This window comes from Haplochromis burtoni, unplaced genomic scaffold, assembly GCF_018398535.1.
Source record: "Haplochromis burtoni strain Fernald_Lab_line unplaced genomic scaffold, NCSU_Asbu1 Contig_236, whole genome shotgun sequence".
Classification (NCBI taxonomy): Eukaryota; Metazoa; Chordata; class Actinopteri; order Cichliformes; family Cichlidae; genus Haplochromis; species Haplochromis burtoni.
The window spans coordinates 90,034-106,816 of NW_024582597.1; the positions used below are offsets into that span (position 1 = coordinate 90,034).

Here is a 16,783-nt window from a genome sequence, read left to right on the forward strand (position 1 = left end):
CACACACACACACACACACACACACAAACTCACTCAAGCACACACAAACCATACTCTTGCGCATACCTCACCAGACTGTGCAGGGCTGCAGTTGTAATTGGTAATGTAGCACTGCAGCGGCACATTCACTGTCACAGCACTTTTACAGCAGTTTCTGCTTCTCTTTCCACCCCCCACAAACCCTCAGAGAGCCTGACCTTTGCATTCAGCCATGCACATCCTACCTTCTTGGTGCCAGGCCTCTGGAGACCTCAAACACACACACATAGTCCCTCCTGCCATTTGCACATTACATCCTTTTCATATGATGAGATACTAATGTCATAGTGGGGGTTTTATGTGGCATGTATCTCATCATGACACAAGAGGGCAACCTACTCCTTGTGTATACGTACTACTATATTATGCTTTTTACTTTTGAAATCCTTTTCACTTTGTGCACTTTATGCACTGGGCCCATTTAATATGCAGTGTCTGCTTATTGTCAGAAAAGCAGGTGTGATATGAATTATCCAGCACTTGACTATTGCAATAGAGTAATATAATACAATAATGGAAAAATTACTTTTCAATGATCTTATATGCATTTTAGCTCTGACATATGCAGATGTAAATTCACTATATAGAATAATATCCACTTACTAGAGAACTGTGCATACAATTATGTGCATATCAGCATAACTGTAATAACATCTATGTACTGGAAAGCTGGGCATGCAATCAGCTGTTTACCTACTTACACAATTTGTGAAATAATCTATGACTAATATAATAAAGAGAGGAAGGATGCAAGAAAAGATGAATCACTCCTAGTTTTAAAACCAACTACCACTTAATCATTTATTTCCAAATCTGTGCCTGCCTTCACTGGTTTCTGGACTAAGTAGGACAGGGGCGGGTCCGCGGAAACATGAGCAAGATCAAAACCGGGACACAGCAATATGGAGCAAGCCCAAACATACGCATGCACACAGCCCTGAGAGGCACACCAACACAATAGAACACAGTGTTCACTCATTTGGAAAACAATGGCACAATGCCCAAAAATCACATAATTAGTTACTCTACTGTAAAACAACATACAGGAGCAACATCCTGCCACTGCTACAGTGTGATTATTGTGTGTCATGATTTATCACAGACTTGCTGGGGAAATAAAACAGTATAGTGACCTATCAACTAAGTAAATATTAAACATAATCATAATCATAATCATCATACTTTATTAATCCCTAAGGATTAAGGATCCCATATACTATTTAGTATTTAGAAAACATTTTCCATATAGTGTATTTTGCTTTAAAATGTAAAAAAAACCTTCACTCTTCATTTTATGTTTTAATGTATTCAACAATTTATTTACACTAGCAATGTTTTCATTTAGTGTAAGAACCTCCATAAGTTTGATCAGTTAGGAAATGATCACTAATGTGCAGAGCAGGGCTGATCAAAGACGATGTGTTATTGAATCTGTGATACTGTATCTAATTAGTAACAAGCATCTGCACAGCATGAATGGCAACATTGCAGTCTGGAGTTCAAATACATGAAGGGCTGATCAGGCTCTGTGTGGTTTGTGTGGTTTGTGTGAGAGAGGTGTGAGAGTGAGAAATATAAAAGGTATGAGAGACAGCATGAATTCCATTCACATATAGTTCAGCATTGTGACTCAAATTTTAAAATGTGTAATTCAGCAACTGGTTGTGCAAGCAGAAAAACAGCCATGGATTACTTTGCAAAAACAGAGCATCAATCAAAGCTGTCAATAAACAGGAGCTTCAACAGGCTTTGGTAACAGCAAAGGTAGCACAGAAATCTGATTGGTCACTGTGGCTGAAATGGACAGTGATTGGCTCAGTATTGTGCCTAGCAACAAAGGCAGTGTTATAGAAAGCACCCAGAATTGATTTACTATCTCCCTTCTGGTACCCATGGTGACGCAGATGCAGCCCCTGTCTATGCCCCACCCTGCCTCCCCCTCTACCTCCACCACACCCTTCTTTATGAACAGTCAGTACGTAAGACAAGGACAAGGCATTTAAACACAACCATATAAACTAAAAAAAAAAGGATTGTGTTTGATTAAAAATCATATTTTGTTTCACACTGTCCACAGTGATACATTAAATTCAACCATGGAGTGTAACATAGAGCACAGAAAGCATCTGGTACAGTCTGTCTCTGTCATCTTCTCCTCTTTTCTTTTTTTCTCCCTCACTCACACACTGAAATAGCTTGACTCAAACAATTCTCAGTGGGATTAAGAATAAATCTAGCTTTATATGCATGGATAACCTAGATTTGTCAATCAAACAGTTCACTGGGGAATAGGTCAGTGTACTGCTTTTGGTATGGCTGGAAATTGGGGACAGACCTGCTATCTGCAGATCAATACTGCATGAGAAACTCAGTAAAAAATAGCATTCAATATACTACCACATGCAGAGTGGTAACACGTTAAATAATTGAATGCATTGATATTTAGACAGGCTGGTAATATCCACTTGTTGCCACAAGGGGGAGCCTTTTAAAAAATCACTCTCTTTGTTCTCCATTGCAGTTTCCATATCCATAGACAGACATAGACTGATATCAGAGGCAGGCAAAGATATAAAGCCTTAAATTAGATTAGCACCGTCACACACTTCCAAAATTGTATCAGTGCTAAAGATACACTAACAGGCTGTGTGTCTACTACACATTTCCTCTGCCTGCGGAAATTAAAATGTCAACTGTCCCAGATGGGAAAGAAGATGCCGATGTCAGCTACTGAGTCTAACAATACCTGCACAATCTCATCCAGCCTGATACATATCAAAACAAAGAAAAGGGAGAAGAAAACAGAGAAATTCTTCTATCATTTACAAATCAAAACAAGTAAAGATTATGCAGAATATATGGCAAGCATCGGACATTTCTACTGTACACAATTTACACACAAAGAGCTGCAAGGCATAATTTATCCATACTTAAATGTGTCATATATATTTTACACACACATTACACCTGCACACCATTTCAGCTTTGTGTAATATCTATTTTTACGTTCTTAATAGCCATGCAGCATGAAACATGCATCATTCAGAGGCGCATTCGAAGGGCAGAGCTTCGGTGGAAGAGCATAAAAAAAGAATGAATTATAGAGGAGAGCGCTGGCCTGCAGAGAATCTGACACTGAGAAATGACTGAGATGGTTCTGTGAGGTTGCTCCAGTTTCCACAGAAATGAAGATAACTATTTATAAAAATAATAACTTGCCTACAAATCGTTTAAGCATACTTCCGTTTACCGAGAATAACAAACACCAATTTCCACTCTCATTAACATCAAAACTTAAACATCTACTTGTGCAGCAGCAAAAATAATGTTCCTTCTTAAGGTGTGATGATAGGGATATAAATGATCTGCTCTAAGTGTCACATATTGTTTGAGTGTTCATGTTAGTTTGCATGCATGTGTGTTTTTGGCTGAGGAGTGTTAAACAGTGAGGGAAGAAAAAACCTATTGCCACTTGCTAGTTTAATGTTTCCCCACATGTTTTCTGTCTAAGACTCACTGATACATGACTGCTGACATAAATGCCACCTTCATTATTGTTATGGCATTCTGCTTTAGTGTTACTCAATTCAGTTGCCTTTTTGAAGCTGTGTTTTTTTATATATGTGGCTATTGTTTTTTTAATATGTCAGGCCCTTTTTGTCAGATTAAATATCAACAACATGCCTCTGTATTGTTCAGCACAATCCAACAGCAACACAAACTACAGCTTCTTACAGACTGTAAAGTTGAATTCACAGTCCTCTCATACCATATGTTTAGCATACAATATATGCAGCTTTAAAAAGTAATTTAATGGGACAGATCTTTTTAAGTGGGTATAAGCATGCAAAGTTTAAAGTCAAGGACAAAGCAAATGCATAACAAATTAAAGAAAACAACATGGTGGCAGCATGGTGGCATGGTGATTAGCACTGTTGCCTCACAGCAAGAAGGTCTGAGTTTTATTCCACCACCTGGCCAGGGCCTTTCTGTCTGAAGTTTGAATATTCTTCCTGTGTTTGTGCTGGTTCTCTCTGGCTACTCCGGCTTCCTCCCACCGTCCAAAGACATGCAGTTAGTGAGGTTGGGTTAGATGGGGATGTCAGCTACTGACAGCTAGAATTACATAACTGGTAATTCTAAATTGCCGAAAGGTGTGAATGTGAGTGGGAATGGTTGTCTATCTCTATGTGTTAGCCCTGCGACAGATTGGTGACCTGTCCAGTGTGTACCCTGCCTCTCCCCCTATGGTAGTTGGGATGGGCTCCAGCCCCCCACAGCCCTGACAAGGATAAGCGGAAGAGAATGGATGCATGAATAATAATAATACTAATACTACTACTACTACTACTACTACTACTACTACTACTACTACTACTACTACTAATAATAATAATAATAATAATAATAATAATAATAATAATAATAATAATAATAATGCTGTCTAGCCATTAGCCTGAAGTTTAAAGCTGAGTGAAATCCTAGGTTATTTTATGCGCTGCTGTCTTTCAAAGCTGCTCTTCATGGCATCGTTAAGATGATTCCACCTAATCATATTGGAGGACCAACATAGTAGAATTATTACTTTACATACTTTACAGAAGCCCTAATCCAACACAAATGGGGATAGTGACAGTTATAGCAGATGAAAAAATGCTTGGATAGGAATTCTCTTTTGAAAACACCTAAAGGAACAGCAGCAATATTTTGGCACTTTTAAACATTTGGCATGACAAACTGCCAAAAGTACAGCTTTTTATATAATGCGTTGAGATCTAACACGATGCTTTCACAAAGGTCATGTGTTGCAGGTTTACACTGGATTGTTTCTAATATACTGCTTACAAAGTACTGAGTATTTTTATGCCATTTCACACTTTCTGTCTATTTCTATCATTATTCTATTAGAAGCATTATCACTATAATTCATTACTTTAGTTATCTGCTCTAGGACAAAGCAAAGTGACAAAAATCGGGCAGTAAAGGGCTTAGGGAGAAATTACACTCCAGCCTTATCATGAGCACCTCATTTATAGCAGTCTGTTAACAAGCAAAATAAACACATTTTGTTATGTTGGTATCACGTTTTTTTTTTTTTGTCTCTGCACAACTTTGCTCCCCTCATTCCCATTAAGCAGATTCTCACTTCATTATCTGTAATGCGATGCATAGATTATCTGGCCCAGTATCTACTGTGAGTTTTGGTCTGCATAAAAGACTGAGTTCATCTGTTTGCTAAATCCCTTTCTACCTGATCTCACTATCTACTATAAAATCAAGCCTTAACGTAATTTGACACACTATCAGCATTGAAGCAGAGGTACACAGTAACAGTCTTTTTGAAACTAATGGTAGGTCTCAATTATGTGGTACTGCAATTATAATATAATATAAATAAGAAATTTATTGCACTAGCCCTTGTACAGCTGCTGTTGCTCAGTTTGTGAGATTAATGTTTTAAAGGCCCTTAGGCTCATAGTCTCTGAATGAGTGACATGCTTTTGTGACTAAAAACAAAATAATGAGAAAGGTAATGTCTGACTGAACACAACACTTATACCAATCATTTTGATAAAATGTAAATAGCAACAAGCATGAAAAAGCATGAAACAAATGTAATTAATAAATTCTGATAGCCATTTCCCCCAAATAAGGGATAGCTGTAGGTTTATGACCCACAAAATAATAAATGAAACACATTATTGTTAAATGTATTGTTTCCTGAAAACAGGAAAAATAGTAATTGTGAACAGCATAATGATTATTTATGCAGACCGCGAACAAACCGAAGAAATAATGCGATGACCAAAATATTCCCTAACATTAACCAAAATACCCATCCTTACCTTAAATCTAACAAAATTGAATAGCAATATGCAAATTCTAAGAACATTGTTCATGTAATCCCATCCTTCATCCTCCTGTATAAGAAGTATTTAACTCAAGTCAACAGCAACAAGCTGAAAAAATGTTACTTTGGATTCATATGCAGGCAAAATTATTATTATTTTTCCTCTAGGACCTCTGGCTTTGAAAAACAACACTAGACTTGGCTATGCTTCACGTGTCCCTACTACAGCCATAGGGAAGAGAGAGAAAAAGGTTTTCTAACAAACTCAGCTCATAGCTCCAGTTTATAGAGAAAGAGGAGGTAGAGTTGAGAAAAGAGGCCACCTATGTTTTCAGCGGCAAGGAAGGATTGTATAGCTTCAACTAAGCTTTGTAATAGCAGTTAGCAACCAAGTCAAACCAAAACGAACACCAGGCTGAGCAAAAAAACAGAGAACTGGGGGATAACAAAAGAAAGAGTAAACAAGCTTACAAAATGTGTCAGCCATTTTCTGTAAGCCTGCAGTTGCACAAAGCGACAGGAGAGGGCATAAGAAAGAGTATCAGCAAAAAGAAATCAGGATGCGTAGGAGGAGGAGGAGAAGAGATTCTTTGTTTAAGAAATGAAATGAAGAAATATGAAGACAAATACACTGATTGAAGAATCGAGCAAGAAATGGCAAGGAAATGAGGGAGAGATGAAGATGAGAAGGAAAGCACATGAGGCTGAGAAAAGTGGGGTAGTAATCAAGAGAACAAAGATTGGGGAAAGGGGGGGGGTAGCAGTCAGTGGGAGGAGAGCGTGTGGTATGAGCCACAGCATCATCATCTTCCACACCCTTGTGTCATTGTTTTATTCATACACTACTAGATTTGATTGTGGGAAATAGAGAAAGGTCTAGGAATGAACAGACATGTAAATACCTATATACGGCTCTGTGTGTGTGTGTGTGTGTGTGTGTGTGTGTGTGTGTGTGTGTGTGTGTCTGTGTGTGTGTGTGTGTGTGTATGTTTGTCTGTGTGCCTGTGTGACTACAGGGAATGTCATAGCCTATCATCTTTCTAATATCATGTTAAAATAATACTAGCACCAACCCTAAATGCCCACATTCCTGATTCATTTTTTATGACAGATGGTTCATCCTGAAATAAACCCAGCAGACCAACTTCGCAAAATGAAAAGCTACATGTGGGATGAGATGACTCACGTCCTGAACAGAAAAACTCACTGCATCACACACTAAGAAAAATGACCTGGAGGAGCTGAATGTCCATTTTAAAAACACAGAGAATACGAGGAGACTTTTTTACACTGTAGCTTTAATCACTGTTAAAATGGGCTTTCTCATGTGTCTGCATGACCATATCAGTGTCATGTGATCATACATAAACACAAACACACACACTGTGCATCCTTTCAGATACCATGGATTAATGTATGATATACCTGTACCCACCCAGGCTGTGCGGTATATGCTACAGTATATATAGTATTTTTGTTTGCGGCATACATGCACATACTATTCCTCCATATCATGTGAAACTTCAAGTCTCAACCTTTAAGAGAAATAATAAACAATCTAGTTTGAGTTTGTCCCATTGGTTTTCTTTGGGAAAAGTTTTAATAATATAACTAATAAGACCTATTTTAACGGGATAATGTGTGGTTTGTGTTGTATTAAACCTTGTAGAGCTTTTCTTTTAAAAGAAATTAGATTGAGAACATTTAGAGTGAAAGAGGGGTGTGACATGCAACAGAGCTTTGCCAGATATACATTGCAGGAACAAAAAGTCTTGTGATTTGGTTACATTGAATAACACATTAGCACATTGAAAGCTGGGCTGGAACATTCAGAAAGATAAGAATAAACAAGGCATTGACTTCACTCAAGATGTTTAGTAGGGGAACTAGACAGGCCGAATAGCCACACGGGGAAGAGGAACCCTGCAGCTACAGACTCAATCCCTCTAACGGCCAACATTTGATTCCATCCATGTGTGGCAACAAATACGGTATTAATTAGACAAGTATATGTCATTTGTGACCCTATACCTCATTTACCCCATTTACCCCGCAGTGAGCAGTGCAAGGATAAGAAGGCAATCCTCTTAGCAAGGCTACACCCAGCATCTAAACAGCAGACTCTGAATTTCCCTCACTCATTCATGCTTTCTCTCACAATTCACTAAATTCCTATTTCCTAAATCTAGATCTCAGGACACTTCATTGTGCTGTTTTTAGGTCTTGGTACAGGATAAATTAAAAGTGGTTTTTAAGCCATATGTGTCTTTACTAGTGTTCTGCTTAATGGCTGGCTGTCTTGCGTGTATCCTTGCCCTGACCCATCAGTCAGTTCAATCCTCCGGGCATGGCATGATGACCTAAGCACAGCAGCAGATGTTCTGGCTGCATGAGCACTGATGCCAAACAAGAGCAGCACAGACCAGCATCTGTTCTTATCTCTGTTGATTCAGAAAAAAAGAGGAAAAACAACAACTTGTAAACACTGCACATGGCTCAATGCACTTAACAAAGCTACCAATCACTCTGCATTACAACACGCAGACATATTTGTCTAGACTTAAGTACTGTTAAGCATTATGATACTATTAATATGACTATTGTTAGGAAAGTAAAGCATTGCAAAGAGAGCTTGACATAAAGACAGTGAACAAATCATCACAATGCAGTACACTAAGCAAGGCTCATATCATCCATCAAGGAGTTAAAGGGACACATGGAGATAGTGTATGCAAATGACTTTTTTTGGTGCAATGTTTTTAATGCTTAGAGAAGTTGACCCAGCTAAAGCTCCAGAGAAAGGCCTCCGTGGACTGATTCAGCTGCACTAGAGTGATTCTAAAATAAGAGTAGCAAGGACCAATCTATGGGACTCATGAGTCAATGGACTGAGAGATAATGAAACTGATGGCTTATATAACCAAGTGGTAGAGATAGCAAAGGGTCAGACCTTTTCAAACAGTAAAAATAAAAGACAGGAATTATGTAGGTTTTTTTTTTTTCTTTTTGCTATTATTCTTTATGATTTGCTGTGTCAAATTTTGCTGGACACCCGGTAAATTCTAGTTGTATCTTTATCAACACTAAAGAAAGTTTGACCCAAATACTGACGAGTACTGCCTAGCTTTTGCCATCTGACATTAAAGCTACACATGGCTCTAAATCAGTCATGTCCTAGTGCAAATGACAAGAGCTAAAGGAGCTATGCCAAGCAGTGTTGCCCCACAGATGTGAGTGCAGCCTGCAATTAAATTTTTATCCCATTGACTTCTATTTTTGCCCTGTTTGTCCAGAAGCAACTGAAAAAATCCAGGTCATCTTCTTGTCATGTTTCTAGTTGATTTATTGTGTTTATTAAATGAGCTTAATCAAATAAGGGCATTTTCTGTACTGTGCGAGTGGTTCATGTGGTTGAAACTGCAGTGAGTGTCATGCATTAAACATACGAAGTGGAAATTTTAAAATTGAATATACAAGACTCAAAGGTAAAGTTAAATAATTGAGTTTAACTTGATATAAAAACATCTTGACACAAAACACATCTTCGTTCAGCCCTTCTCTGCCACTCTGTGTTCAAAGTGCAGCACACAGAGGTCAACAAACAGATTATTTACTAAGAACACTAAAAGATGCATTGCTGCAATGCTTGTTGATATTGACATTAATCTCCTGATTAACCAGCACCATATTGCCTAAATGTTTACTAAGAGGAAGTACAGATATGAACACAAGCACTCATAGCAGAGATACGTAGTAAATAGCAGCTCAGACAACTTGTTTGGAAACATCTACAAATCACGTGCTTCAGTTCAACACTAATAAAAACCAGACTGTCAAAGTCAATGTGTTGCTTGAATTCTTCCACTGAGCCACATCAGTTTTTCTGCAGTGAAAAGCAAATCTCCAATCAACAGTAAGTGATTGCACCTTAAAAATAAAAATCAATGTCCAGTGAAAGAAAAAAAAAGTTCAATAACAATGTGAATCTACTTAGTATGCTCATCATAAAATATAAACAAGCATGGAAGTTATTTTTTGTATTGTATTTTAGGTATTGTTGCAGAGTTTTGTGCACTAGTTCAAGAAAAGTCTAATTAAACAAAAAATATTAGATGCATTTGATCAGTTTAAAAGGCTGAAGTTGTCATAAGTTAACCTGATTATTTTTAAATACAGTTCCAGTTACCTAAGTTTTTGCTAAACATAAAATACATTTATCATTACTCAACTTCACAATTCAGTTTTAGCAAAGTTAAAATTGTGCATGCCTTCTTATTTCCTGAACAAACAAACATTTGTGATCATGTTTTGTCCCCCCCTTTCCATTTTGGGGTATAACACTCAAGTAGTGTAACGGCACTTGGTGAAGACTCACACCTTGCCGTTCTGTAATAAAGGCTGTTATTAAGAAAGAATTGTGTGCTGTAGGACTTTCCACAACAGCAGCATCTGAGAAAAGTCGGAAGTTAATAAAGAACATGAAAGCTTACTTGGAAGGAAACTCACTAAGTTTCTACCCCCCCCCCCCACACACACACACACACACACCAGTCAGTTTATCTGTGAAAGTGCCTTTGAATAAAGAGGATTAGACACAGTAGGTGATATCAGTGATGTGATATTGCATGTGCATCTATGGGGACAAGTGTGCATGTGTAAAGTGTGAACATGATGATGGTAGCTGTTTTTGCTGTACTGCACTATGTGTCCAAAATTAGATTACCATCACTGCTGCTGACCTCAATGTGAGTGGCGGCGTCTTCATACAAAGCTGGAGCAATAAGGGAGAATGTGCCCTACTGACATACAACAGCACATTCAGCATCCACTGCTATGACCCTACAGGCATGAGGCACAGCAGCACACAGCTTAAGAGCATGTGGCATAACCAGAGAAAGATTGCAGAAAGCAAGTCAAATATCACCCGGGAAATAAAGAAGTGCACCATATGAAGGAGAAGAGGAAGAACAGAAACAAGGAAGTGGGAAAAGGAGGCCAAGAGTGGGAAGGGGGAAGGGAACTACTGAGAGCAAAATCAGTATGAAAGGGGAGAGAGGGAGAGAGGGAGAGAGAGAGAAGCTGCAAAAAAAGAGGAAGGATAAGCAGTCCTCAGAGCAGAGGCAGAACAGTGAGCACTGCATGGAGTAGTATACTGATGGAACACTCATTGCTATAAAAGCAGAAAACAAAACTTACAGCAAATTGACAGTGAAAAAAAAAGAATGCAGGTTATTTTTCATAAAATTTGAGAGAGGGATTAGGTGCAGAAGATTAGGTGCAGAATAAGTTAAAACGCAAAGGCAAGTAGAGTGAAGCATGATATGAGTGTGTTTAGCTGTCAGCATTTTATGTGTTACTTTAGAAGAAAAGACACAAAAAGAAAGGTAAATAGGAGGAAAGTTGCTGAAATGACTACACACTACTGTTATACATGATTGGCTTCTTACAACATTCCCAAACTGCAATGAATGCAGTTTAATGAGGAACGTGCTGTCACCTATTCAATAAAAGCAATGTATACAGACATACTTAGGTAACTGCACTGTAGATAACATTTTGTGTAGACATACCGCATGCAAACACAGTTGCAGAGATCTGCTGAGCCAGCCAAGCAAACAGACAAAGCCACTGGAGCAAGCAGCCACACCCCCACAGAGGAGAGCATACAGAATGAAAACTGTAAACAGTTTACGTCTTCTTACATCAAACTAAATTAAGATCAGCAAGTTTCAAATGCAGGAGTCATTTTTTCATCTGTTTTTGCAATAGTAATATACATATTAAAAATTGTTTATTTACTGTACAACAAAGGTGCATCCCATGTGCTTGCATTAAAGTAATTACAGCTCATCCACTCCTCTTACCATCTGTTTTTTTCCTAACTATTAAAAAACAAACTATGATGGCGCAGGAATAAAATAAATAAAAATACACTATAATTCTTTAAAAGACTTGCAATCAGCTCACAGTCTGTGATGCAATGACATTTCCAAGCACTTATTAGTTTTAATGAGATGCTCTCATTTTTAATCACATCTTTTCTGGGCATCTGCTGTCCAGGCACAGCTTAGCATTGCTGCTGTGCTGCAACACACACACAAAGCCTGATTTCTATCCCTCTCACACTCACGCATGGACACGTGCATATAAAATATTCATTCATGCACACATACGCTCAGAGGGGCAGTTATTGCTAGCAGAGCTAAATAAATCTGGACAGATGAACAGCAGAGAAAGTGTGGCCAGCCTCTCTTACTCTGAATCTGAACCGATCCTTTACCTTCCTGTATTCAAGCTTTAGCTTGCTGCTTTATTTCACATGCTGCTCAGTAGCTTCTCATACAGCACCAGTTTTCAGCACAGACATATATGTTTATAATTTAAAATGTGTTTTTTTACTGTCAGTTTCCTGTGTAGGGAATCTAACGTTGACCCAGTTTTTTGGGTGAATAGATTATCCTCCATACTATAAAATATCTAATTAAAAGCTAGAATATTCCTGCCTTTGCTATTCCTTTACTATCTGCAGCATGTTCTTCCTAATTTACAGTGCTGAATGTGGTATTATAATCCACGAGTTTATATAGACATAAACCAATTCTTATCAAATATTGTGAGGTTTCTATAGATGAGCTGTACAAAAGCCACATCCCCTCCCCCTACTCTACTGCTTTCTCCATCCCTCCCTCGTTCATCCTCTTCCACTGCTGTTGCTAAGACCGTTGAGTGCATGCTAGTCTGTGGAAACCAGTAGAGTCTGAGAGGTGGATCTCCCAGTGTGTTGCTATGGGCAACACACAATATTCGATAGAGAATCACCTCTCAGACTCTAGCTTGCAGACCTTCGCACATGTCATAGAATGTGACCTATTTCAGTAAGTCAAAGGGGATCATGCACTCTGAAGCTTGTGTGCAGTGTGCTAAATATACAGTCTTCTACATCAGTATTTCTCAATTCCAAAGCACAACAAACCAATCAAATAAAAAAATAGTAAAATTATATTGCTTGTTTTTCACTCCTGGAATGAATTCACATCCCTACTGAAACAACCCCACCTGACTTGCTGCACATTGTGATGCACTGCACACCCGCCTCAGGCACTCTCTGCTCTTCTCTGTCTTAGCTCCAGCCATTCATGGCCCATTGAATCACCTCAACAGCATAAGCAAGCACAAACCCACAAACCACAAGAAATCTCATAGCCAGTCATTCAGTTGCTTTAAGTCCATGTAAGAAACCTCATAGACAGGAAGGATATATAGATGCAATTAAAGATGAAAAAAAAAAAAAAAAAGCGTATACAGCGCAAAGCTCAGTTTTTCATTCAGACTCAGACATAAATACATGCAAACCACAATAAGTGTCTGACTGGATATTTGGGTGATATTAGTATTATAAATAATGTTAAACTTCAAAAGCAGAGCACCATATTATGGTATAGACACGGCATAGAAGCAACAGTTCAATTTGCTTATGAATTAGAAGTTTGGACTGTGTGAGAACTAACCAGAAAACCACATGTAAGGCGTTTTATCAACACACAGCCTACTTATTTCACACAGTGAATATTTTTTTAATGCTTCTTGACAGTTCCTGTTGAGTAGATTATTTCGTAGGATCAGCTTCTTATTTCTGATTAAAATTATAGCATAACTGCCTAGAAATAAAATTGTCTTTCTTACCTCTTCAGATGTGCGTCTCCTATCTGGAAGCACAAGTGTATTTGCATGGCTACCCGGAACTATAGTAGATCCTATACTCATTCTGGGTCCAACTAACATGTACCGCTTCTCCCCTGATCTGTACTGGATGCTGTGACACAGTGTCCCATCATAATTAGTCTCTGGCAGATATTTAGAAGTATAGTCTGTGGATTTGGAGCACTGCATCGCAATCAGAACGATGATACTGACGAGAAAAAGCACAGAAACTGCGCCCAAAGATATCATCAGATAAAATATCACATTACTGTCCTCATCATCTTTTGCTGCACTTTTAACATCAGAAGCTGCAAAAGCCTCTTTGGGCTCCACAAGTTTGACAATCACAGTAGCTGTTGCTGAGAGAGAAACGTTGCCGTTGTCTTTGACCAGTATGAGCAGTTTATGCTCAGCCTCGTCTGTCTCTGTGAATGAGCGAAGTGTTCTGATCTGTCCTGTATAGCGGTCCAAAGCAAAGAGACTGTGGTCAGTCACTTCCTGCAGTGAAAAAAGCAACCAGCCGTTATATCCTATATCAGCGTCAAAGGCTCTGACTTTAGTCACCAAGTGTCCTGCGTTGACATTTCGGGGAATCTCCTCTACACCTTGAGCAGAGCCGTTGGAGCTGAGTGGATACAGGATGACTGGAGCGTTGTCGTTCTGATCCAGGATGAAGACGTTGACTGTGACGTTGTTGCTTAGTGATGGAGTTCCAGAATCTGAGGCAACAACTTGGAACTGGAAAGTTTTCATTGTTTCAAAATCAAAACTTTTCAGTGCCACAATTTCTCCATTTTCAGGGTTTATACTTAGAAATGATGTCAATTTTTCATCAGCATTCCTCCTAATATTATATGATATATGGGCGTTATCACCCTCATCACAGTCATGAGCGCTGACAGAAAATAAAGATCCTCCAGCAGCATTGTTTTCAGTCACATAAAACATATATGGGTTTGTTGAAAACTCTGGACTGTTGTCATTCACATCTGATATTATCACACTTATTATCCTGTGAGATGACAGTGGCGGGTTTCCAGCATCTTTTGCAACAATTCTTATGTCATACTTGGGTTGCTGTTCTCTATCCAGCATTGACTTGGTGACTAAAGAGTACATATTTTCTTGTAATGAAGGCATTAATGTGAAAGGTACACCTTCAGTTACAGAACACATCACCTTTCCATTTACACCTGAATCGTTATCATTCACACTTATCAGTGCTACGGTCCTTCCTGGTTTGGAGTCCTCAGGGACTTCACTTGAAAAGGATGTCACCTCAATTTCAGGTGTGTTGTCATTTAAGTCCACAATAGTTATTTTAACACTTTTTTCTGTTGCCAGAGGGACTGGCCCTTTATCAGAAGCTTTAATATCAATTTGATATCGGTCTTTTTCTTCATAGTCTATGGGCCCTTTCACAATAATTTCACCTGTATTCTTATCGACTTCAAAAAGTTGACGTAATTTCTTATTTACATTATTCCCAAATGAATAAACCACCTCTCCATTTAAACCATCATCTAAATCTGTGGCATTTACTTGTACGATAGTTGTGCCAATTGGTGAATTTTCATCAAGTACAGCAGTGTATGAGTCTCTGGCAAAAACTGGCATATTATCATTTACATCCAGAACATTAACAATAATTTCCATCGTCCCTGATCTAGCGGGCTTTCCTCCATCAACTGCTGTCAGAAGCAATCTGTGACTTCGCGCAGCCTCTTTGTCCAGCGCTTTGTGTAAAAACAAAACAGGAATTTTGCCATCCTCTTCTCTATCCTTAACCTCCAAACGAAAATGGTCATTTTGACTGAGCTTATATTGTTGAACAGAAAACATGTCGCTGTCTGGATCACGGGCGCCTTGTAGCTGAAATCGCGCCCCAGGTAAAGCAGATTCAGATATCTCTAAATGCGTCTGGTTGTCCGTGAAGGTGGGAGAATGGTCATTTACATCTAAAACCTCAATGCCGACGTAGTGGACCTCTAAGGGATTCTCCAGCACAGTTTTTATGTTCAGAATACAGGTGGTTATCCGTTCACACACCTCTTCTCGGTCTATTTTTCTGTTAACGTGTACTATGCCGTTGCTGTTGAGTTGAAACAGGGGTTCAGTCGATCCAGAAACGATGCGAAATCCTCTAGCATGCAAAGCACTGTGATCCATCCCTAAATCTTTAGCGATATTTCCAACAACAGAACCCACCGTTAGCTCTTCGGGAATAGAATATCGCAGCTGTGCGGAAGAAGAATTCATAGTGAGAGCCAACGAAACAATAAAGACGACCAGGCGCTCCAGCAGTACTCCGCATCCCCGTCGTGCCATGGCGAATTCACAGAATAAGCAAAATAATAGGAACAGGGCGGTTAAACATTGAAATATGAATTTACACCGAAACACTGGAACTGATGAAAACCAAATATTCCAGGATTCAGAAACATAATGTTTCCGAGGGTATCAAAGATTTAAAGCCATTGCCCCCAAAGCACAAGTGCACCCTGTCGAGAAAACACTGTAGCGCAAAACTACTGACGTAGAAGACGTACAGTCGGGAGTCGTTAATTTTCACAAACAGTGACACCATGTGAGCTGACGTTACAATGCAGATAAATAAAAATAGTGTTTAAAAGCTTCAACTTCGTGTCGAGGGGTCAAGCAAAACACGGGAAAAGTGCACTCGACATCATTTCAACATGAACAAAATCATCTCGTTCAAGCACCTCCAAAATATATTAATGTTAATTTTACTTCATGAGATATTCCAATTAAGAGAGACATTGTTACTCTTCAGATGCCCTTCTCCGATCAGGTACCATTAGTGTATTTGCATGGCTACCCGGAACTATGGTAGATCCTATACTCATACTCATACTCAGTTTGGGTGATGAATATACACTACACATTTGTGTTCTATTTCTATTCAGCTGTTATAAAGAGAAAGTTTAACGTAGCACTTTGAACATATTTATATCAGCCGAATTCAAACTCTAAACATGTAGAGTCAGTATTTGTTGGAGTGTCTGAGAATTGTGAACTACTCTAAAAAAAAACCTGTTAAAATAAAGCCTTTCTTACCTCTTCAGATGTGCGTCTCCTATCTGGAAGCACAAGTGTATTTGCATGGCTACCCGGAACTATGGTAGATCCTATACTCATTCTGGGTCCAACTAGCATGTACCGCTTCTCTCC

At 38.8% G+C, this 16,783-nt stretch overlaps 1 protein-coding gene across 1 annotated transcript; it reads right to left on the reverse strand.

Annotated features, from left to right (window-relative positions):
- Positions 1-13,168: 13,168 nt before the first annotated feature.
- Positions 13,169-16,777, reverse strand: LOC121811795 (protocadherin alpha-8-like). Its single transcript, XM_042226942.1, has one exon. It carries the CDS (start codon positions 15,917-15,919, stop codon positions 13,394-13,396), a length of 2,526 nt encoding a protein of 841 aa, XP_042082876.1. The 5' UTR covers positions 15,920-16,777; the 3' UTR covers positions 13,169-13,393.
- Between the last annotated feature and the right edge of the window lie 6 nt (positions 16,778-16,783).

Coding starts and splice junctions, on each gene's coding strand:
- LOC121811795 (XM_042226942.1), bottom strand. CDS start 15,919: ATGGCACGACGGGGATGCGGAGTACTGCTGGAGCGCCTGGTCGTCTTT.